Below are 24116 nucleotides of genomic sequence, written 5' to 3'. Positions count from 1 at the left end.
ATTTAATTAGCATGCTGGCGGCATGCTCTCCTTAGAGGTTTTGTATCTCTAAATTCATTTTTAAAGAACTGCTGCAGCAGTACACATTTTATATAGATGTTTTTGAACAAAAGGATGGTACATCTTAAAAAACATGTGAGAAAAAAGAATTTATTCAGGGCTTCCCTACAAGAGCAATTGAACCGGTTATTCAGACAACCTACTGACTAGTTGATTTAAAAAAAAATTTTTTTGCACGTTCCTAATTACACCATGATGTTAATTTCACTCTTTCTGATCAGCCTGAAAACCTTGTGGTGGAGCAGAGCCCCTCCCAGCCGATGGTGAAACTGACGGACTTCGGCGACGCAGTGCAGCTGAACTCGACTCCCTACATTCACCCTCTGCTGGGCAGCCCGGAGTTTGCGGCCCCCGAGCTGGTTCTCGGGGACCCCGTCTCTCTCTCCTCTGACTTGTGGAGTCTGGGCGTGGTGACGTACGTGATGCTGAGCGGGGCGTCTCCGTTCTTAGACGAGAGCGTGGAGGAGACGTGCCTTAACATCTGCCGCCTAGACTTCAGTTTCCCCGACGACTACTTCCAGGGCGTTAGCCAGGCGGCACGGGATTTCGTGTGCCTGCTTCTCAGGGCCGAACCTTCCAAGCGGCCCCCAGCCGCCACCTGCCTGCAGGATCCCTGGCTGAGACCCGGAGGTGGCCGTCGCTCGGCAGAATGCATCGATACCTCTCGACTCATCTCCTTCATCGATCGGCGCAAACACCAGAACGACCTGCGGCCTCTCGGAGGCATCAGAGCCTTCCTGCAAAGCAGGCTACAGCCCAGGATCTGACCCGAGTAACGTAATCTCATCCTCTTTCTGATGCCAATTTAGACGAATTCAGTCCTGAGCCTATCAAAATGTGTGCTGACAACAATATCTGCCAATAAGAGCCTTTGTCGGCAGACCAGATTTTAGATCGTTAGTCCTTTCCCAGTTTGCTGCTGCCTTGTTTCCAATTTCATGAAGACTTTTACGCAGAGATTAAAACAATGGAATATAAATATAAATATATATATAATATTTCTCTGATTTGCTGAATGATCAACAAATCTACATAAATGGACTAATATTTTGTGTAGAACAAATGTACCTGCACAAACGTGGCAGAGGTTTTTGAAGAAAGCGATGCAAATGCAATTTAGCGAGGAGAACAACCTTTTTCCCTTTCTGTTTTGCCTGAGCCAGAGAGCAAGCGGATGTTTTTGTGCTTTTACGGCGTTCGACTCGGAACATTTCCTAATGAACCTTTAGAGAAAAATGAACAGCGCATAATAACGATGACATTTTCAGGTACATCCTTCAATAAAATCATTTACATCAACTCAAGTCTGAATGAACGCAACACACAAGTCGTGAGCAAATGAATAGTTGAAGCTTGTTTTGGTCTCCTAGTGTAATCAGTTGCTTATTTCAACAATGATTCCGCCACATTTAGCTGGGAAATTTTTAACGGCTGCAAGTCTTTTTTTTTTTTTTTTTTTTTTTTTTTCCTCCTTTTTTTCTTCTTTTTTTTTTTATTTACTACAACTAGAACAAATTGTGTTGTGCAATCTACAGATATATACGCCTTATTCTATACTATGTGTCTGCCCTGTTTCTTTCTTTCTTTTTAAATGCAATGTCACAAGAGTGGAGAGCAGAACTCCAGTGGGAGATAGCCATAGGGCGGCCAGACGTCTGAGCTCATCAGCCTCAGACGGGACAGCATTGAAGAATGACTGAATACTGTAAATGCACTCACGTTGTTTCTGGTTCTTATCACGTGCAATGTTGCAGCTTCGATGGTTTATGCAACTATTTATGAACACATCCGTTATACCTTTAATAAAAAACGTAGAATAGCACGTACTCTGTACTGCAGTTCTGCTGTTGTTTATTTAATCCGGTCTTTATCGTTAAGTATTAAACCCCTGTCATTCTACAGGGCTGTTGTCTACATGGCACTTATGCTAGTCACTTTTCTGTTGATATACATATTGGTATGCCAAAGCTCTCCATGCTTTACGAGAATTAGTTTTTCTTTTTGTTCCCCGACAAATATTTTACACCTTAGGTAGCCATGACTGGTTGTTTACATGAGTTAATCATAGCTTTATATTTGGGAAAAATTTCTTGATTTTCCTCTGTGTCCATGTTATAGACATTGCACAGATCTAACTTTTTTTTTTTTTTTTTTTTTTTTTTTTTTTTTTTAAATGTGCATTATTGGAGATATTTCTGAAACGCACCTCCCATTTAGGCTAGGCAGTCCTTGACGTGAGGATAATTTCGTCATAGCAAGATATCATGGACAAAAAATGTGAAGCCTTTAAATTATGATATTTATCTTCTCATATAGATAGTTTAATGCAAATGTAGGTCCTTTTTAGTTTTAAGGCCTCTGATAGTTTTTTGGTGACCGGTTAGTCATAAGAAGCTCTCAGCAGTTTAAATTGTCACTGGAAGGATATTGGTTTGCAGTCTGTAACCATTGGCCTGTTGCTCTCAGTATGCTGATTTCCAGTGATCCTTGCATCATACATCAGTCAACTGTTATATTTGAGATTTTGAAGCGTTATGAAATGTTTGAGTGGTGGACAGTGACTCTTTCCCGGTAGGAAGGAACATTGTTAATTCATCTGTATAGACCCATATCATGTCCTCTAATTTATTTGTCATTGTAAAGTTGTACAGATGCCTTTACAGCGTGGGAACTTGGACTGGATACATTTTTTAAAGTGTTTCATTGAATGTCTACTTTTAGTTCTGATCTCATTGTATTTTAATGTATGTATTATCATTTTAGACTTGTTTTATTTTGATTATTTTATACTTTTTGCATGTGTATATTTCTTTGTACAGAAACCATAAGTGTTTACGCGATATGTGCTGTAAATATTTTCAGTTTTGTCATCAGTTATTTTGGAATTAAACATATGGAACATTCTCATGGCTGCCGGGCTTTTATGTTTCGGTTTCATTTTTAAGATGTGAAGGACTTTGTTTCTTAAGTGAATGGAGGACCAAATTGTTATATATAGTGTACTTCAATGGAGGATCTAATTGTAGTTTAAGTGAAGCTTTAGAAGGTTCTAAAAGATCCACATTTAGAATATACTTTAACCACAAAAGCTTTTTTTTTTTTTGAAGGTGCAATTATAAGTATATGACATGACAGACATGATATAAACATGACATTCTACATAATATAAGCAGTTATGCACTAGACAAATTTGTATATAAGTACAGTAATAAGCTAAAATAAACAGTCCCCTTTAAATAAGCTCAGATAAACTGCGCTTTAAAGCTGCACTGAACCTGCAGGACTTTTTTGTGACTGAAGAAAGAAACTCGTGAACATCTTGGATGGCATGGGGGTGAGTAAATTTTCATACTGTAAGTGAACTATTCTAACATCAACAGACACATGGTCATTATAAAACAGCTCAAATGAAGAGTGAAAGTTATTTGAGCCAATAGGGTCCACGGATTTTGAGGAGAGAGTCTGAATCTCTTCACGTGACGCCATGTCTGTTCCCACAGAATAACTGCTATTGTGCAGAAGATGAAACCAGTGACGTGTTGCACTGAAAGTGAATGGACTTAAATGTGGGGTAAAACAGCTTTTACAATACAAAACGTTAACGTGTAGGGGGGAAAAATAGGTGCGAGTATGAAGAAGTGGGCTGTAGGACTTTTATTGCGTCACACGGATGAACACTACAGTGGTTTGCATTGACAATACGAGGAACAACATTGCACAGTAGTAACCAGCGATTTACAAACAGACTTTGTTCTTAAATAACACAGCATTAATTCATAATTACAGAACTGGAAGACAGAATTGAAGAATTTCAGCTTGGGCTCAAATCAGTGTATAACATGAACCGTAATGTAAAATCTAGCGATATCAAGGCATTGAATATTCATGACACAATCCCATATGCTGGACTCATTTGGCTGCATATAACTGCTTTATCTTAATAGAAACTTCTTGCATGACTAATAGAGAACACATTTCACCGAATGCTAATGGACCAGTGGGCAGAATATAGCATCTGTTGCTGGCTTTATACTGAAAGACCCCCCCGTCTTCCTATCTGAGACTGTGTATTGCTAAATCAAATGCCTGTCATAAGGCTTTTGAATTAGTCATGTCACCATAATAACGACATTATCATTATCAAAGTCAGCAGATGGGATTGCTTGGAGCTCTGGTGCATGCATGCTATTATAGTTTGCAATGTTTTAGGCCCTATCAGCAATAGCTGTCTCAAGCTTATTAACGCATACTAATCTCCATATACGTGTAGATGGATATTTGAAAAGCAAACATGCCCTATGATGTCTTGTAATATCGCGTTTTGCCTGGTTTACGCAGCAAGACAGTAGTAATTCAGCACTGAACCCGAACCCGTGTGCAGTTTGCCCCACTTTTAAAAATGTCATTTAAGATTTTTTCCTTTTTATGTAAATGAATAACAAATATTTTTTTTAAATACTAATGGTAATAGTAATCAATTAAATAATTCAACAAAACAGACAAGAACAAAAAAATAAGGTTTATGTCAATCTTTGTGTACAATCTTATTAGTTCACAGAGTACAATAGCTTAAGACTTGAGCAGATTTTGTTCTTACACGGAATCTGTGGTATTTAGATATTTTCTGAGCAATACAGCCAACACATAACAGTTTCAACCGAAGTTTCTAGAGTGAGTATCAGTGTCTGTATCTGTACAGTCATCCTTTAACTTGAATCTGACTTTGAAATAAAGACTGGAGTGGGTTTAAAATGCTTTAAACAACCTTAACCTCAATGGAATGCAGAGAACTGTTATAAATCTAATCTAGGTTATTTTTGGAATAAATTATTGGTCCTAAAACCTTCTTCCGCCATCCTTCTATCCTTTCAGCAGAACGCATGGAGTGCTGTCTGACTGTCTGCCTTGGTGTGTAACGATTCCCGAATGTAGGAAAAAATACAAAACAAAAGACACATCCTAATATATCACTCTATTAGACATTTGAGACAATTACATTGTGATGCTGAGCGCATGTGTGCCTGTGGAGTGTGTCTTTGGAGTAGAGTCCTGAGTGCATCTGAGTCCTGCGGCTGTGGCTGTTATTTGAGGTCCAGTCAGGGAGTGTATCAAGCCGGTTTCCACCAATAAGACGATATAGGGCTTATACACAAACTGGAGATTTACATTCCTCCGGACCAAAACTCCAGTGGAGACGTGCATTTGGACAGAGGGGGGCAGTGGACACCACTTTTTACGCATATGGTGTGAAAAGATATTCAGAAGGCACCGGGGTTTGGTGGAAATCAGACTCTAACAAACCTGCAAAAGACCCGATTAACTTTTAAATCATAGAGCGAGGCGTACACTGCACATCTCTACTTGCGGCGTCCGTGATGGTTGTGCATGTCTTCCATTGTGACTCTGCCCCAGACGCCGATCACGAAAGCCTCGATCTCGCACTCATTTACGCCACGAGCGATTCGGAAGTAACCGTCCTCGCCCCAGTTCTTCCCCCATGAGTTAGCTGCAATCTGTGGAGTGAAGGAGAGATTGCTTATAATGTGTCAAAATGCGCAAAGGCTCCTGTTGATGAGAAAAGAGGGATGTAATTCCTCACCCAGTATTTGTGTGTTCTGCCGTTGTAATCTCTTTCCTCGCCCCATCTGGAAAAGTGCAAGAAAAATCAATATGCTGTTGTGCATTCACTAGACATTAGTAGTCAAATCAGCGCTCTAAGAATAGGCTCTAAAATCAATGCCATCATTGATCAGATTTTATGTAAAGAACGGAAAAGAAAAGGTGTACATATTCAATTCAAGTTGGGTAGGCCTATACGCAGGACAGTAAAAAAGAAAAAAAACTATGATATAAAACAAAAATAATATATAATATATCTATTTATTTAGATTTTTAAAATCATTTAGAATCATGCTAGGAAAATTAAGAAATATAATATAATATTATATAAAACAAACTTTATTCATATTTATTTATTTATTAAAAATGGTTTGGGAATTTTAGATTCATAAGGGGTTACATTAAGTAAACTGTGATAAGTAAAATATTATAAGCGAAAGTTAAACATGTTGTTATTAATGGAAAAAAAGAAAACATTTTGAGGAATATTCACACCTGAGAGTTAACAACAAACTAACAACAAATTTGAATAAAAATTGAAACGTCCTTAGACTACCAAAACACATTCTGGAATGGTGCAGAGGAAGGACGTGAGCATGAGGAAGCAGCACACACCCGCCCCTTACATCTCCTCAAGTCAACAACAATCTGATGGGTTGAACCTTTACCATGCCAAGAACTTCCTTATGCTCCTGCACCGGTCCTGGTGCTTTGAGTAATAAGAGGAAGCCACTGACCCTGCCATGTCTTTTTATCTGTGTTCAGAACATTCAGCTTGTCAATCACTACATGAGTCAGGGAGCTATTTATTTATATATGTCTGGCATAAATATAGTTTAGTCCATGTCTATTCTAGGGGAAGTTTTCCATCAGACTTGGGAACATATCATTCTGTTCCCAAATAATACTTATCTGCCTTCCATCCCCACAGAGGGGAAGTTGGTATTCAGTTCACTCGGAAAAATAACAAAAAAATCACCTAAAAAAGCAGCACGCCTCCATATAAAACACATGGGAGAGTTAGAGGGTCAAAACCGGTGGCTGTGTGGCTCAGAGTTCTGCTACGCTCTTATCTCACCATGTTTTCTGTCCTTGGATTTTGGACAATGACAGACATACCACCGCATCCAACCAGCCCCTGACCTGTGCTGGGTTTAGGCCTCTCTGTCTGCTCTGAACAATGCCATTTCCATTACACTGGACATCAATGAGCTTTCCACAAACTTTCCCAGGCCCTGGGCTTAGCCGAATGCACCACGGTGGGATTTTCCCAGTAAAAACACTGCCGCTGCCCCCCGTATGCCAACTTCATTGGGCTGTGCAGCGTCCTCTGAACGTCTAGAGCAGCGCGAGAAGCGCAGCGTCAGCCAGGGACAGGAGGCCAGGAGAAAAGCCGGGGTTCAGACAGACTCGCGCTCGTATCACCGTCACCACTGAAGCATGTCACACTCACAGACACCAGCGGCAGGTCAGGCGAGGTTACCGGAGACATACCTGGGGAACATGGCCTGACCCCGCCGTGCCTCTCAGTGATTAACTAAACAAATGCTGTCTGGGAAAGACTACAGTGCTCCTGTGCAGCTCAAGAAACACATTTATGCACGGAAGGAATCTCTAAAGCACATTTGTTAAAAAATGTTTTTAGAGAGTCTAAATGTTTTAGTTTCGTTTCATAAAGTAAAATATTAAATCGGAGTTGTATATTTTCCCATCATTTTGACAGATTTTTTATGACAAAAAGTGAACTGTTAGTGATGCAGTACTACTGTATAGTGAAATCAGACAAAGGCTCTGAGGGGTGTGTGTTTAGGGCTGGGACTGGAACAACAGTCATCCAGGCTTTTTGTCTGCTAGCAAAAAAAAACCAAACAAAAAAAAAGTCTGGGGCCATGATGTTTATGCCTTAAATATTATCAAGTCCCTTCAAGGCAACTTAGTTCACTTCACAGTAATCATGATGAAAACACAGCTTCTGTCTGCCTAAACGGGAAAGACCTACATCACTAAAATTCTTTCTCTGCATTACATTTTAAATCTTCAGTTCTTTACTTCAGACCAGAAAAAAGTCACATCTCTAAAAATTCATTTACAAGACTTAAAACATATTAATGGTTTATATATTATCATACATTATTTCCCCTTGTTTCTTTTTTTCCCATATAGTAAATAGTTCTTTTCTAGATAGTAAATCTTTTATATTTTTTCTAAATGTATCTAAATTTATATGAATTTAAGAACTAAAAGGCCTATGTATCAATATCTGTCTATCTAATTTCAAAAAATGACTAAAAAGAGACCTTTGGTTGTTTAAAACCTTTCTCTGAAACGCTGCCAAATATTCATTCCTCTTGCTTCCACCATTAGATATGATGTTATGCAACGCTAGATCTTACCCTGTTATCCTGACCGAGTGCGTTGCATGTTGACGATACTGTGATGGCTTGTGATAATTGACATCTGTATGTCGGTAAATTCCATTCTTGTACACAAAGAAATCCTCGTGGACCTCCATGATGGCTAAAAAACAAATACAACATCTTTAAGCACACAATTTTGTATATAATATATATTACAGTAGTACACCAATTAAATATAAAAGTCTTTTTTTTTGTCCAAAAATAGTTGATCTCCACTGTTTAATCAAATTGATCTTTGATATTCATGCATCATTGACTCAAACGCTGATCCTTTATTCTTATCTCTCACACTCAAACTATGGCTGCTTTAAAAGCCAAATTACTTAATATCCCACAAGCTCACCCAAACATCTTGTTCCCTCACAGATCAAAGTGAAATCAAAGTGACAACTACTAATTGTATCGCAGTTCAAATAAGCTCAGAACCACGTGGCATAAAGACCTATTGTTTAAAAGGAGCAAACTTTTTTGGGTGGGTCCCCGCAGCAACCCTCCCGAGGACAGCCATATTGGCATGAAAGAAAAATCAGTCAGGTTCAACTTTCTGGAAAACACTGCGTTATACAAATTACTTGCACCTTCTCACACTTTGGGTTTTTCCAGACATTACTAGAAGATCCTAAGCAGTAAACATAGTCTAATGAACACACACTCCTGCACATGAAGACTATCTTTTCATCTCCTGTTTCCCAATATAAGCCAGAGGTTAGGCAGAATTTCTGCGGAGATTAGAAGTGAAATTTGGCATAAACCCAATGCTCCCTCTCGTCTGGAACAATACAACTGAAAACTGGCACAGGATCATGGACCTTTTCTGAACAATGTACAAACACCCTGATCATATAACTGCAGGGGATTTTTCTTAAAAACTCACTCCGCATATATTTTAGGTTTTTTGTTTAAATTAAATGCCAAACCTCTGTGGCGACTAATACAGCATAGGCTGATCATTGCTGACTGGATTAACGCTCATTAGGCATGTGCTTTTTACTATTCTATCGTCTGGCTCATAGTATTGTGCAGATACACACACACACACACACACACACACACACTTCTACAGAAATCCATACCTTGCACGGGGCCATTATCCATAATCTCTTTCATAATCTCATTCTCCTGTGAGTGGAAAAGCAACAAGTGAGTTTAGTTAACAGCATACTCTAGCCTAATGCTATTTTTAAACTGCAAATTCTGCATTCTCCATGAAAAGAAATATGCATTTATAATAAAATGACTAAAATAATGGGGTTTTTTTTACATACAGTACAAGCAGTCTGACGACGTATGGGTAAAACATTTCTGTATTCCATATACATTTTCATATACAGTATTACTACACTGAATTGTTTAATTGTTCATCGCATTCCATATTCACATCTGTGAACGATATATGATCTAAAACATGCCTAGAGACATATATATGAGCTAGACTGTGCCTTAAATAAGACAAATGGGTGGTAAGATATGGCTCAGAGAGAGAATACGTTCAACCATGACATGACTGCTAATGTAATGCCTCTCCAGACAGTTGAGAGTTATTCCTCCCTTTGGCTTTGAGTTGAAGGGTTTTGACTGATGAAGAAATTGAACACAGAAAAGCACACAGATGCTGGGTGTGAGGGAAAAAACATAAATCCCCGATGCTTTAACCATTGGTATTACAGTATGCGGGCAGAGGTCTGCATGTCTTACAGAGAAAATAATTCTAACGTGTCAGAACAAACAGGCTGACAGAAACATCCTAGATAAAGTTCCTTTTTGTAAGTTAATAAGAGTAATTAGGGCCTGAACTGAAAGTACGGTACTAAAGCACTGGGACAATTTTACGCGAGCTATTTCTCAGTAGGCTACCATTTAAAGGGTTGCATTCGCACCGAGAGTGGGCACTAAGTAGTGACGTGAGCCTTGTGGGCGGCGTTCACCAAAAATAAAACAAAGATTAATATCTTGAAGAAAAGGAAAACTTTAGACCAAAAGGGATGCTGTGGTTGGAGCTGTGTTTTTGTTGTGTCTTTTGGGATTCACAATAATGGACATGGAATGCTGACGTATACATGATTAACAGAACGGAAAGTCAACTGGCAGTGCTACATGTCATTGAGGCTTAGAGAAACGGAAAGCGCAGTAGACGAAGTCTTCAGCTAAATGCCGTTTATAAAAGAAATAAGCTGATACAATGTTTACACTGTATATGTTTACAAAGAGGTGTTTTCTTTAGCTTACACTTATGTCACCGAAAGTTATTGGAACTATTTTAGACTCTAAAGCAGGAGCTAATTTAATTTAAAAGTTGTTCCTAGTTCCTGTGGTGCTAACATGCCAAAAAGTGGGTAGCACCACAAATTGGTTCGGGGTACTATGAAATAATTACTGTGGTGCAAAAGGCCCTATTGTCATTTTCTAAAAGAAACAGATCTTCTGCTTGATTTGAGACATCAGCTGACTTACATTGGAGGACAATCTGTATGGTGGGGTTGACTGGTAGATATCATTGTTGTAGCTGTGGCTGTTGGGACAGTGCGCTGTGGCTTGCCTCTTTCCTCGGCCCACCGCTCGACTTTGCATCATACAGCGAGCCACTTCAGCAGGACTTTGCTGGGGCTTAGAAAAAGGATAACACTCCTCTGTCACGACCCTGACAGAAAAAGGCAGATTTTTTAAAGAGACGCGCATCATTTAAAGATCTTCACATTTGTGCAAACGTAAGTAAATTACCCTCTTCTCCTTAGGTACCACCAGGCCCCATCAATACGCCCACCGGAGCAGCCGCCCTGATGACGTGTGTCACAGGAAATCAGATTCTGAGGTGAAAGCTGAGGGGTCATGTGACCCATCGACTGAATAGAGATCCGGTCTGATGCAACAGCTACAAGTGAGTCACAGGGTTCACATTTGAGTGACAGGACAGAGGAGTTGCATTATATAACATACAAGCAGTACTGTATTTTGCAGTGTTCTTCTGCTGTGGTCTGTGTCGTGTCTTTTCTGACTCACCTGCAGTTGAGAAAGCCCAGGATGCATTGCAGTTCCCCTGGTCCAAGGGCTCGTGGATTTTCCCTGGCCATTTGTCTACTGCGTTAAAGTAACTCGGCAAATGATCGTTTCCATTCATATTCATCTGCAGAAAGAAAAAGTGGCTTTTAATCCTTAATGGTGGTGTTTGGCATTAAAGACATGAATAACACAGAATTTCCATGAATCTATGCTGAGATTGGTGGCATAATACAATTATTTCCATATGCATTATTTTTCACAGGACCAGTGGATGAATGAGAGGCAGTGTAGGTTTTTGAAGTCCAAAATACTGTATAAAGCCTTAGTGTGGTTATATAACGGTGATTTGTTAATTCAGAAGTATTCCAATGGAAGTTCCAACTTTTCACCTGTTCCGTCAATAATAATTACAATAAAAAGTCTTAGTAAAACCCAAATAATCTCATTTACCAGTTCAGCAGTATACTTTACTTCTGGTATTAATATTTTTTTCAGTTTCATTCTTTTAAGTCACATGATCCTTGAGAAATAATTCTAATATGATGATTTTGTGCTCAATAAAACATTATTAGCAGCAACCTTTTTGTACCTACACAGGATTTATTTTCTTCTTGTTTAACACTATGGCCTGGTTTCATAGACTGGGCTTAGCCTAAGTCAGGATCAGGCTATAGTTCAATATGTTTCAATAATTTGTATAAACATGCCTCAGAAATGAGCATTACTTGTGTGCATCTTAAGACAAAACAAAGGCACTGACATGTTTTAAGAGCAGCCAGCGCAAGTCTATTTCAGTTAAAACAGCTCAGATTTACATTTTATTCTAGGACAAAGCTTAAGTTTTAAATATTGTTACTGTTCTGATCTATTTAATGCACCCTTAAGGTATAAAAATACAAATTTATTATAAAGAATTTGCTGAACCCATACTATCGACCAGTAATGATGCTGATGACTACTTGCTGTATGATCATATTTAATTGAATTGAGGGTCCCTACACTCGTAAGTAGCCTTACAATAACCAAAATTGATGTGTGAATCCCTGCACGAAACCTGTCATCAATCCTTGCTTAAAATTTAACATATCACCCTTAACCTAATCTTAACAGGGTCACATTCATGCTTGCTCTACACCTCCAAAATCTATAACTCTCCAAAGACCACTTCCAGTCATATTTTACATCCCAAAGTTTCATAAGTCCTGAAAAAGAAATAGCACTTTCTCTTATAAAGGCTCCTGTGCGCCTCTCCCTCTTTGGTAATGCACAGCTGCTGGTTGTCATCCTCCTACATTCCAGTCTGTAATATCGTCATGATTCTCCCTGACAACTACCAGATATGATCCTGTGGAATGCAGGTGCTTGTCAAGTGTCCGGCATTGCAGTGGTGAATTGTGATGGTTAAAGGGCCCCTGAAGGGCCACGGCTTGCAGCAACACTTGACCCAACAGGGAAAGTGAGCACTCATGCTGAGCGGAGAGAATACTCCAATGAGAAAGTAAAGAGTGTGTGAGAGTGTATGAGGCACTCAGCCCACTTATTAGTGTGCATGCTGAGTGGGTTTTAAGCAGAAAAAGGCTTCATAAACGACCTAGGCTCGACTCTAGAGACAGGTGGAGACGTGTTGGAGGATGTGGGTTGGAGAGGAAAGACAAAAGAGGAAGAGGAGGAAGATACGGGTACGGGTTCCTATCTAGTGAGGGTACTTTTTGAGACTGTAAATGAACAGCACCAATCAACAGCATCAAATCATTTGAGTTACGGAGTCAGCTCTTATGTAACGTGTTGGTGTGGATCACGGGCAGCTTTTTGCAGAGAGACACTGACAGCCTCAACGATCCACATCAAATAGCACACTTCCAGACCGACACATCTAAGATGCATTCACTGCACCGCACTGTAACCAGCTGATGAATAGCATAGATCAAACAACGGTCTGATTTCCGAATCCGGACTCTTATTCTTGCTTTGATGATTTCTAACAGCATACTGCATTGCACAGAGTGTGAGAGGATAATCAAAGAGCCGTCAATGGGCATAAAAATTAGATGAATAAAGAGATTATCTACATACTTGATTCTGGTTGGTCTGTTGTGGCATTCTGGGAAAGCTTCATGTCTCTAGCACATGATCTCTTTATTCTCACATTCAACTCAAATTCATTTTTATGTTCATTCATTTATTCAATAAAGATTTTTGAAAGTAAGATTTTTGAAAGAAATATTTTCATTCAGCAAGAACACATTCAAATAATCAAAAACAGAACTAAATACATTTATGATGCTTCAAAATGAATCAGGCATTACATGTATCATGTTTTCCAAATATTTTAACATTAATAATAAGAAATATTTATTGAGTCATATTTTACAATACTGTTTCACATTATTTCAGTATGTATAGAGTATGAACCTATTTGAAAACTGATGATTTTTTTTTGTGGAAAACGAGACCTAGTGAACCCTTTCAGGATGATATGACATTTCACTTTGAATTTGAATCCAAAAAAAATTAACATCTGACTAGCTGCAAATAACTCTTACCTGGATCTCATTCATGTTCATAATGGTCCGTGAGGGGCGTTGTGTGCCCAGACGATACCGCAGACCCTCGTCCAGCATCATACCCCAGAACTGACTGTAGTTTGAGGCCCTCCAACTGTATGGGGCAGAAGAGTAACAGTTAGAAGGATAAAAGAGGAATGCAATATATATATGGCAGACTACATGATACTCATGATGCTTACCCATAACCTCTCCTGTTGATTTCCTGGATCATGTCATTCTCTATCAGACAGGCATGACGCTCACATTCCCAGCGTCCATTTTGACCACATGTGCTGCAGGAGACAAATAAAAACTGTTACTGAACGCATCCAAAAAATGTACTATACAAAATAAGGCATGAACAAATACAAGAAAATATAGTCAGTGAAAGAAAGTGATCTTCACAAATAATGATTGTCAACCTTAGGATAAAAAAATTATATTATATAATTGTCTGGTAATTTGATATGAGGTCTACAATTATTAAAATAACTGATGTGTGCATTTAATGCAAACGATTTTGGCGGGTGAGTTTATTTGTTGATTACAAGACCTCTCAAGAGCTTACCATTTTAAGACAAAATGGTAAACATCAAATATTTTTGGGACGACTAAAAACATATAATCATGGTTAATTTTGTGTTAGGTAAGTCAAGGGACTGTTTTTGTGGAAACCAAAGTGACTTTAAAGCCCCTCATTGTTCTTTCATTAACAGTGCAGTTTCTGAGGACTGAAGTAGATTAACTTTTAGAATAATAAACAACATATTGCGTTTATATAAGAGTTTTAAAACAGAGAAAGAAAACCTAGACAGAGACGTCAAACCAAACCATAGAGAGAAACAATGTAGCATTTCAGACATATTCTTAGAGAGGGAAACCGAAACAGAGAGAGAGGCCTATGAGCCTTTTAAGGCTGCAGCTCTGGAAGAAATATCCATTTTTAGTCAGTCTATGCTGGGGGAGGATGTTCAGGTCTGACGTTTGAGAGGAACATGGATTAAAAGAGGAAGAGCAGAGGAGCACTACTGCTGAGACATTACTAGAGAGTAACGGCATGAGTCATAAACACAAGAATTATTTTACCTGTCCAGCCTGTTTGTACTTCACACATCCACATGACTCCTCACATCGTGTGGCAAAGAGAGGTTTGGCTGATATTTTATGTGCTGTTGTTTTTTATTTGGACTAGTGTGGGACAAACATAGCTATGGGTTTTGCACTCATATTTTTCTCTGTAATAATCTAGTTGCACATAGCAGATCTTAGGATCTCTTCTTTCTGTCAGGTGACACACATTCAAAGTCCTAGTGTTCAACCTTCACACAGGAGTTCAGATTGAGACATAAATTCAAACACCAGCGCACGCTCTCCCAGGCCTTTAGAGTGCAAAGGTGTCAAGTGACCTGTTTTCAGCAGGAAGCCGAGCTTCTTTCTGTCACGCTTCACTGTGTTGCTCAAATCGGCATCCCTATACAAGCCTTTGACATGCCCTCTCATACAGACCAGACATATTCATGTGCTTTCTCCATGTTTACATTTCATAGTAATCTCAAAAAGATGACAGAGGGTTGAATGCTTGGGCTCCCCATATAAAGTCTGCGATGGGGCCTATAGAAATGCACAGGTCAGAATAGATCTAGATTGATAAAACTGTCTGCAAAAATATGATTTTCTTTTTCAGTATTGTTTTTTGTTCACCAGTGAAATTGGATAGGATTTGCATAACTGACAAATTATGAAGCTTGCGATAATTTCTAATATTATAGCCAGGTGCGCTTAAAAGATAAACGTATAGTTGATACACCAGTAACACTCTATTGAGACACTATTGAGACACCAGTAACGCTCATCACATCCCTGACTGAGGATCAGATCCAGCAGGAGCCGGTGGGTCTGCGGCCGCTACATGCCAAGCGTACGGCCCAGTCCAGTGAGGCTTGAACTCAGGAAATCTCAGGATTACAGAGGTGAATGTGAACCAAAGGGAACAACAACTCCACTGGGATAGCAGCCAGTATTTCATCAATCTCTGCCACCACAGGAAGCAGATTACTATGCAGAAGAAAGTAAAAAAAGATCCTGATAAAACGAGAACTGAAGAGAGGAACGATAACGCGGCAATGGCAGGAGGTGCCAATCTTGTGGTTAGTGTGATCACAGAAAGCGCCATCACGCCTAACTGAAAGATAAAGTTGTATCACATCGACAACAAACTCAGAGTCAGACATACAAACAAAAACACATTTGCAGCCAGAACGTACAATATGAGCATTTTTGGCTATTTTTATATGATAAGGCAGCTCTAAATCTCCACATTAAAGATTAAACTCAAGATTAAAATTTCAAATATATCCAAATTCGGAGAGATCGTTTTATCTTTTATCAACCATTTTTACAAGCTTGTAGAATAGCTTTTCTCCTCACAAGACCAGCATTAGGGCATTGTGAGTATTGTTGGCTCTCGTATTTAGGTCTCAATGCGTTCGGAAACCAGTAAAATTTACCATGTCGCAAACGTCTGCAATATGTGACAACCATGTGCACACACTACACCAAAAACAAACAATACTACAGACGACTCCACACTGTATTCCCAGAGACAATACTCATAGCACTGCTGTGTGATAAACCTTTGGCATTGGGGTAAGGAATTTCTGCTTTTCTGTTTCGTCTAACCATCTGTAGCTTCTCACAAGCAAGGCAAAATACAGTGAAAAAGCACAGATTGTTTCAGTCCAACAAACATTATACCATACAAACTGGATGACTAGACAGCATGGAAGCCAACAAAAAATGGAAAATAAAATCTCAGAACCACACTATAAAAATGTGTATTTCACTAGGTTAAATAGAACCCAGTGCTGAGAAAATATGGACAAGCAACTGGGTTGTTTCCAACCAACAGCTGGGTTAAATGTTTAACACAAACCGAACCACTGGGTCAAAACAACCTAATTGCTGGGTTTGTCCATATTTTACCCAGCGCTGAAAAAATTTAACCCAGCATTTTCAGATTTTATTTATTAAAATTGTAACTTTATTTCGTTATTTCACCTTTAAGTAACAATGCCTGCAAATGTAATATTTTAATTACATTTAATTTAAATGTAAATTAGTTAAATGACTCAAACTGGAGAGATGGAATCTTTCACCAATTACCCACAATTTTCACAGCAAATCGTAGCTGGAGGTCACGTAACATAAATACTAAAATACAACAATCCATCACCAATAAACAGAAGGGCCATTTTACTGCCAAAGCGGTTAGTTTCCTGATTTATATTCTATATACCACAGTATATTCAGTTTCAACAAGCAAAATGATAAATTTCCATGTGTTGGTCATTAACTGAGGAGGTTTATGTGTCCACTGACTATTCAAACAGTGAAAGGGAATGTGCTTCGACCATGGCTGGTGCAAAGGATTAGATTCTATGAGGAAAGCTAATCCTATTAGCGCGGGGGTTTGTGTTAGGGGAGAGAGACATGCGATAAATATTATGGCTGTATATGTACTGTATATTATCCTGCAGTGTGTTTGTACTGTTCACGTTTTTAGGATCACAAGGGCGCTGAAGGTGAAGCATATGTAAGGGAACTCAGGAATGTGTGTAATCTTTTCAGGACCCGAGGGGTCCCACTGTCCTGCCCACTGAAGCAGCCCAGTCAAGACTCTCTCGGTCTGTGGACAAATCCTGCCAACATGAGTGTTGATGTAGCCAAACAATGGCCTCGGATTGAGAGGTCCACAGTGCCCTTGAAAAGGCAGTGTTGTCAGTGCTATGGAAATGAAAAGAAGAAGGATTTATATAGCTTTAACTGGATTTCACACTCACCATAAATTACAGTTCTCTTTGTATGTTGCTCCTGAGTGAAACCTGTGGCCATTCCTTTCACATGAACCTGAAATCAATAAACAACAACATATGAATGAATCTTCAGAAGATTTGAAGAAGAACTGCACACACACACACACACTTGGTTTAAAGTTAGTCTGATGTTAGTCTGTGGTGCCCTCGGTGGAATGTTTTCTTGGCTTTCCATTGCTTTCCCAGAGACTCTGCTGTCGTCATGCCTTGACGAGCTTAATCAGAGATTGCCACATTGCCTTGCTGGAAATGGGCAGGGCATCTTTCCTCTCCTCCTAATTTACTAAGTACAAATTATAGTAAGAATAAATTAAAGAGGAGTGGATGCATATGTAGGATGTCTGTGACGCTATAGCAGACACGCAAAAAATCATGGCAATAAAGAGCAAAGTGCACCATTTCTGCACCATTATTGGCACCGAACAGAATTACATAACAACACTGGCTCAACCAAATTACGGAAAAAGGGAGGAGAAGAATGTTTAAAATGTCTTTGGAAACAGGGGTCACTGTTTGGCTGGTTAGTATGATTCAGTTGGCCGCTGCTGGTAAATGTTGTAACTACTCCATCTGGACCAGAATTGGGTTTTTCTACATCAGTGACAAATGAAAAGTTATTCTTAATTTGTGGCCATGATATCTTGTTTTTTTTCTCTCACATGCGGGCCACAAAAATGTGGCCACAATTAAGTTGAAACGAGTAAACAAACACAGAATTTAAAAAAGTTAATTTGGGGTCACAATTCTTTTTATTCACGTATATTTTTAAGTATTAAAATTCAGCTTGCTTATTTTTTGTTAAACTAAATTATTTCTTTATAAGCAAGCATCAAGTTTAAACATCAAAAAGTTAAGCTTTTAAGAGTTCTAAGAAGGCTCTAAGAGTAATTGGAAGTATGACCTATCAGATGCTATTTTTACTGTAAATGAAAAGGAAACATTTACTGAGGTTTAGCAACATTCTCAGCCTGAGTAATGCTGAGCTGTGATCCATGAAGTCATACCTGCCCTATAGACATGATTGTCCCTCCTTTAGCAAACACACATTGTGCACATACCTGTTGTGATCCTTCCCTGCCCTCAGTCACCCTTCTACCCCTTCCCTCCTCGTACATTACAGGCATTCTTTCAGCTGACCTCCATTCATTGCTCCCTGCCTTCCTCTGCCCTCTTCATGAGAATGCCACTGTTCTCTGCCCATTATTAGGTCCACGACTGAACATTTTACACCTCAGCGGCACTACACAACCATAGTGAGGTCCATGAAGCAATAACAACAGGAAAACATTAACAGGGAAGAATTTGGACTTGGATTCTCATTATGTTTTTTAGAAAATAAAAAATCTTTTTTTTAACGGTGTAGATTTCAAACATTGGCTGTGGGACAAAATTTCTCCCTAAGCATACCACTGATTGGTTTTCCATCTTGATTAAAAAGTACAAATCCTAATCTATAGATCTTTTCTATATGAGTATATTTCTTGTCATGGAGGAAGCTAAAACAGTACAAAATCAGAACCTATGCCATCTTGGGGTCTAAACTGGAGAATTAAAAAACAAGTGATCATAAAAGTAGTCAATATGACTAACTCACCATACCCATAGTCACGCAATAGCTTTGCTTAAGGTAATTACTGTAAGTTAAATACTAAAAATTAAGTTATTATTCCTTCAAAATACTGATATTAGCCCTAGATATACTCATTAAAGGACTAGCCAAGTATGATTTGAGAAAAAAATATATATTATTTTAAGGTCAAATAGTTTCAAGGTATTAATTTATCAATCATTTTGAGTGAACCATCCCTTTAACATCTGACATAAACAGTCTAAAAAATGATGTTTCTTATCCTGAAATACCATTAAAAATGATATATTTCAGGTGAGATTATCAACTTAAACTCTGGCTTGTTAATCATATGAAGGCTTCAGAGGGCTTATAATATAGTGCCGTAGTCAAATGGATCTTTTTTATCTTAAATCTAAACTGCTGTTGTGGATCCTTCTGAAGTTTAAAAAGTAGTTCCTATTCACTGTGCAGGCAAATACATGGCCAAGAATGACCAGCACTCTCAGACTTACTGGGAGGGTATGGAGGAGTTGTTCCCAGGCAGTGGCTCCAGAAGTCAGGACAGCAGTCGGACACGGTGCGGTTGCAGAACAGGTCGCAGTAACAGATGGTGTCCAGGTAAGGCACAGTGCACTGGTCATTTCGGCCGGGGCAGCAGCCTCCTCTCCTCTGGCAGTAGGAGCCGTAGGGGTCCCGGATCCCCCTGAGGTGCAGCGGGCTGGCCAGTTCTCTCTTGGTGCGGGACTGAGTCCTCGCCGACATTCCCCCTTCCACCAGCAGGAGGAGCGCTGTGACGGCGGCCAGCATCAAGAGCTTCATCATTGCTTATCTGTCATAAAGAAATCAATACAGCAAAACATCAGCCATTAGGGTCAACTTTCAAATCAGAATGGAATCTAATGCACCAATACAAAATTATGCTCCAAATATGATTACAGCAGTAATAACGTCTCAACATTTGACTGAAAACAGAAACAGATACTGGAAACAGAACTTTGAGTGTTAGGCAGAGCAATGCGATTCTTAAGGCCGATGGTTTGTTTTGCACTTTCCTCAAGCAGACTGAGCTCGAGGCTATGAGCCAACAATCTGCAATATAAACTTTACTGATAAACAGACGTTCAACTTGTTCTTATTTTAATAATGCACTCGTCCTGCAAACACAATAACAGCACAGCAGCAGACGAGGTTAGAAATATCATTCTGAGGAGAAACTGTAAGCATACTCTTTACTTTTGTCCGTGATAGAAACTGCTATTATCTGCGTTCTTGGGTTTCTGTGGGACGGTCCATACATTGAGGTGTGCCTAATAGAAAAGGTGGGGTCATGTGACTCAGGCGTCATGTTACCGTAAACCTCAACCACTTTTATGTACCTGCTAAACTCACAGCAGCGACACCGTTTAAATATTATCTTACGCTAGGCTCTTCCTTTTCAGAGAAAGCAAAAAGGTCATAATGAACGACCATTGTCCACTGACTGCATTGTCTGCTTTTGATCTGTATTCAGACATTTGGTCTCATTTATAATTTTTGAATTATGAGCAAACAGATATCCGCAGTACAGTTATCATACTTTGCACCATTGTGGATCTTAGACTGAGCAATACTGAAAAAATGTCTGTGGAAACTTAAACCCATAAACTAACCAAAACATTACACAATCCACTTGGAGTGTTTACATTTAAACATTAAGAAATGTGCTTCATGCTTGATTCAATGCACTCCAAAGCTGTATGTAATTGTTTAATTATTGTGCAAGGATAATTAATGTTTTGCATTTGTGCTGCAAATCAGTTTAGCTACTTGATTCTTTTTGGAGATTTTAATAGTATTTTATAATGGTAAAAATTATTTCTTGCTTGCTTTGTTTGAATAAAAATATCAAGATAAGATGAATGTCCCTTTAAAATGTTTGATTTAAATAATAAAATGGACCTGTTTTTTTCTTTATGTTGCAAGAAAAGACACAGTAGCTGATATGGTGGAAATAATGTCAGTATCAAACGAATGGAGCCAAAACTTATCATTGTTACGGAAACAGCAACTTCCTGCAGTCAAAACCAAAGCAGGCGCCCAAACAGGGTAAGGCTGTCTTAAACAGGCTGTTTATCTTTTATAACAAAATATCACATTTTTAAGTAGATTCCTAATGGGTCTCACAAGCATTATATATGTCAAATATAAATCATTATATTTAGATAGCATATGTACACCGCTAATCAAAAGTTTAGCATCAGTACGATTTTTAATGCCTTTAATGGAGTCTTTTTTTTGGTAATGTTACAAAAGATTTCTATTTAAAATAAATGCATTATTAATATCTGAGTTGCAAATCAGTATTAGAATCAAGTATCCGGAGACATAACCGGAGTCTTCTGAAATAACATGGCTTTAAAGTTAAAAAGCCTTTTAAAGGTGATTGTTTGGGGCGGCCTTCCTCCTCTTTCTCCTCATTTAATTGATCAAATTACTGCTCCTCACTTTCACTGATCCTTCTCCCTGAGAACAATGTCTTAGGATCACAAGTAATTGTGCTCAAGCTGCCTGTTTTGGTCTTGGGTTAAAAAGAAAAGAGACTTGACAAAGACGAGAGGCCGGTGAGCAAATGACAGAAATAGCATCATTAATTACCCAATCAGCCCACCGGGCACAATGTCCCTCGTGCAGACAAAAGAACATGCCCGGAAACAAAGTCCATTGCTGTGCAGTTTTCTGCATGACTGTGCCTTTAGTCGACCAGAGCTCATCCTCACACTCACACTCAGACATATGGCAGCAGTGTCACAGCGCTTGAAAGAAATGCTCGTTTGACCCCGTTGCCATGACGACCAGTTCGGTAAACATCAGTAATGATGTCACTACAGCAATGTGGATATTTTGGCTTTCTAAGGCTCGCCTGTTTGTTCTTGACGGGACTGTAGCATGTAGAGACGTGTTGGCTTTTACATCACAAGCATCCCGTATGATGCTCCTCAACGCGTCACCGAATTATACTCTGACAAATGATACAGCACACGCTTTCATCAACACTCACAGACAGCTTTTGATCATACAAAATGTAACTAATCAGCTGGTAAAGAAAAAACTGCATTAAAGTCATATCTCCAATCTTAGTGACGTGTGTACAGGTACAACACACTGACACAAATGCCAAAAACGTAGGTGCTGTAGTCGTCTGGATATTCATCCTTTAACTTCACCTTTAAATGTTTTAATTAAGGTTCGCTTTAATCAGCCAAAATGCTGCATTTCAGGTTGATATTTAACGCATACCTTTGTGGTCACAGAATGACACTTCATGGACTTTGAGAGCAAGTCTAGAAGCTTCCATATCAGTATCAAATAACAGACAGATAGCTGACTGAGGAGACTTTCTAGCAGATTCGGTTATGACACAGCTTCTTGAGCTGTCCAAGGAGTATAGCACAGACACCACCTACTTCTCATTTGCATGAATTGTAATACTGAAAGTGTAATATTTGATATCACACATCATTTTCCTGTAGTTATTTACATGACTCTTCAACTCACCATGTATAGTTTGCATAGCTGTATAAGACACATTTGCAGTTTAAATGCATCCACTAACCCTGTATTATCATATAATTCATATTAATTCCATATTATTCAGTTATGTAACAGATTTAATGAAGTACACTTACCTGAAATAATAATAATTATAACTTTCATCAAATTACTAAACAAAATGTAAAGCAGCAATTTCCAATGAATGTTAGATTTCACTGTGCATTAAAAATACATTACATCAATTTAAAAAGTTAAGCTAAGGTTATACAAGTGTATGTTCTTAATAATACAAATTTAAAAATAAAAAACATAATTGAATTATTAAGTACAAAAAGGACTGGTATTTATAGGCCATGCAGGCTTTAAATGCAACACCAAAAAAGGTTAAAGACTGTTGTAGAATATTCTCGATTCAATATCAGTAAAATGAGAAGCAATGTTTTAAATATTATAACTTAAACACTTTTACTTCATGAAATGCCAATCTTGGTACATGTAATGATAGTGATTGTAGGCTATAGAGCTGTGCTGTCGGTCTGCTGCTCTTAACTACGCACCTGTTTGACACACTTGCATTAAAATAGGAAGGGAGGAGGTTACACAGAAAGCACAGGACTGGAACAAACAAAATATCCCCCACCTTGTTTGGTGAAATCAAATCCTTCCTCTGGTTATATCCAGTGAACAATGTGAGCTGGTCTGTTCCAGCTACAGGTCGAAGTACTGAACAGAGTACTGTCTTCAGCCTCCTGTCTGGCCTCTAGTCACTCTCTGATTTTCCCTCTCTATATAGAGCTCCGACCCACCCCTCCTGCTTTGCCCTCCTTCTCCCTTACTTTCTCCCTGCCTCCCACACATCCAGACACAACACATTTACACACAGACAGGAGCTACTTTAGGTTAAACCCCTTTCCTAGAGGGTTTTGAGTCAGTTTTGGGGCACTTTATCTTTCCAAGAAACACTTTTCCTGTTCAGGATTCGGGATCATTATTTTATCCGCCTTACACCACTGTACTTTTTTTATGCACACAAAGGTCATTTCAGAGGTAGGTTCCTCCCTCACCACCTGCTGGTGTAGTCGGCCAACTACACCAGCACTGTGACACTTGAATTACCACCAACGCAGTTTCAGAAAAATGAAGTGAAAAAGTGTTTGTAATACTCTTAAGAGGTGCACCAAAGGGGAGGCACATACGTGCAGTTATCTCCGGAAACTGATCTTGATTACACAACTGGACACTCATTTCTGTGCATGCTGCAATTGACTTTACAACACGAGCTGACATGCCTTTTACAAGCTTTGACATGAGAATGCTTTATAGCTGATTGCTTTATAATCAGCTGTTCCGCTTTCAGACAACTTACCAGCTGAGTGTTCTCGCAATGCTTTGTCATAAGAGTCTTCCTTAGTTGGACATGATGCAAATATATGGCACATTCCACAAAACCGGTAATGAATATGTAATGTAATGAAATTAAAATTATTTTGTAATTTGATAAATT

General features: G+C 38.9%; 2 protein-coding genes across 7 annotated transcripts in view; one reads left to right on the top strand and one right to left on the bottom strand.

Annotated features, from left to right (window-relative positions):
• The window catches only part of trioa (trio Rho guanine nucleotide exchange factor a), a 79223-nt gene extending 76260 nt beyond the window's left edge, over positions 1-2963 (top strand). For all 6 annotated transcript variants that reach the window (XM_043217566.1, XM_043217563.1, XM_043217567.1 and 3 more), the window contains one exon: positions 282-2963. In XM_043217566.1, coding sequence (XP_043073501.1) covers positions 282-827 — 546 coding nt within the window. In that variant the 3' untranslated portion in view covers positions 828-2963. The remainder of the gene's footprint in view (positions 1-281) is intronic.
• A 736-nt stretch (positions 2964-3699) lies between these two features.
• On the bottom strand, positions 3700-23406 carry tinagl1 (tubulointerstitial nephritis antigen-like 1). The gene is made up of 12 exons (XM_043217501.1): positions 23253-23406; positions 19594-19910; positions 17479-17545; positions 13840-13932; positions 13637-13751; positions 11094-11217; positions 10815-10965; positions 10548-10734; positions 9170-9215; positions 8073-8196; positions 5660-5705; positions 3700-5573 (listed from the first exon to the last, which is right to left on the bottom strand). Exons 2-12 carry the CDS (start codon positions 19901-19903, stop codon positions 5418-5420), a joined length of 1419 nt encoding a protein of 472 aa, XP_043073436.1. The 5' UTR covers positions 19904-19910; positions 23253-23406; the 3' UTR covers positions 3700-5417.
• Between the last annotated feature and the right edge of the window lie 710 nt (positions 23407-24116).

Source organism: Puntigrus tetrazona, chromosome 19 (genome assembly GCF_018831695.1).
Source record: "Puntigrus tetrazona isolate hp1 chromosome 19, ASM1883169v1, whole genome shotgun sequence".
In the NCBI taxonomy this organism is placed as follows: Eukaryota; Metazoa; Chordata; class Actinopteri; order Cypriniformes; family Cyprinidae; genus Puntigrus; species Puntigrus tetrazona.
Note: the sequence above shows the minus strand (reverse complement) of the source record. Positions and strands in the feature narration are given on the sequence as shown.

Excerpts from the sequence above, each read along its gene's own strand:
- tinagl1 (XM_043217501.1), bottom strand. The coding sequence starts at position 19,903 with ATGATGAAGCTCTTGATGCTGGCCGCCGTCACAGCGCTCCTCCTGCTG. Across the intron at positions 11,218-13,636 it reads TGAACATGAATGAGATCCAG|ATGAATATGAATGGAAACGA; the intron begins GTAAGAGTTATT and ends TTCTTTCTGCAG. Across the intron at positions 5,574-5,659 it reads GCAGAACACACAAATACTGG|ATTGCAGCTAACTCATGGGG; the intron begins GTGAGGAATTAC and ends TTCACTCCACAG.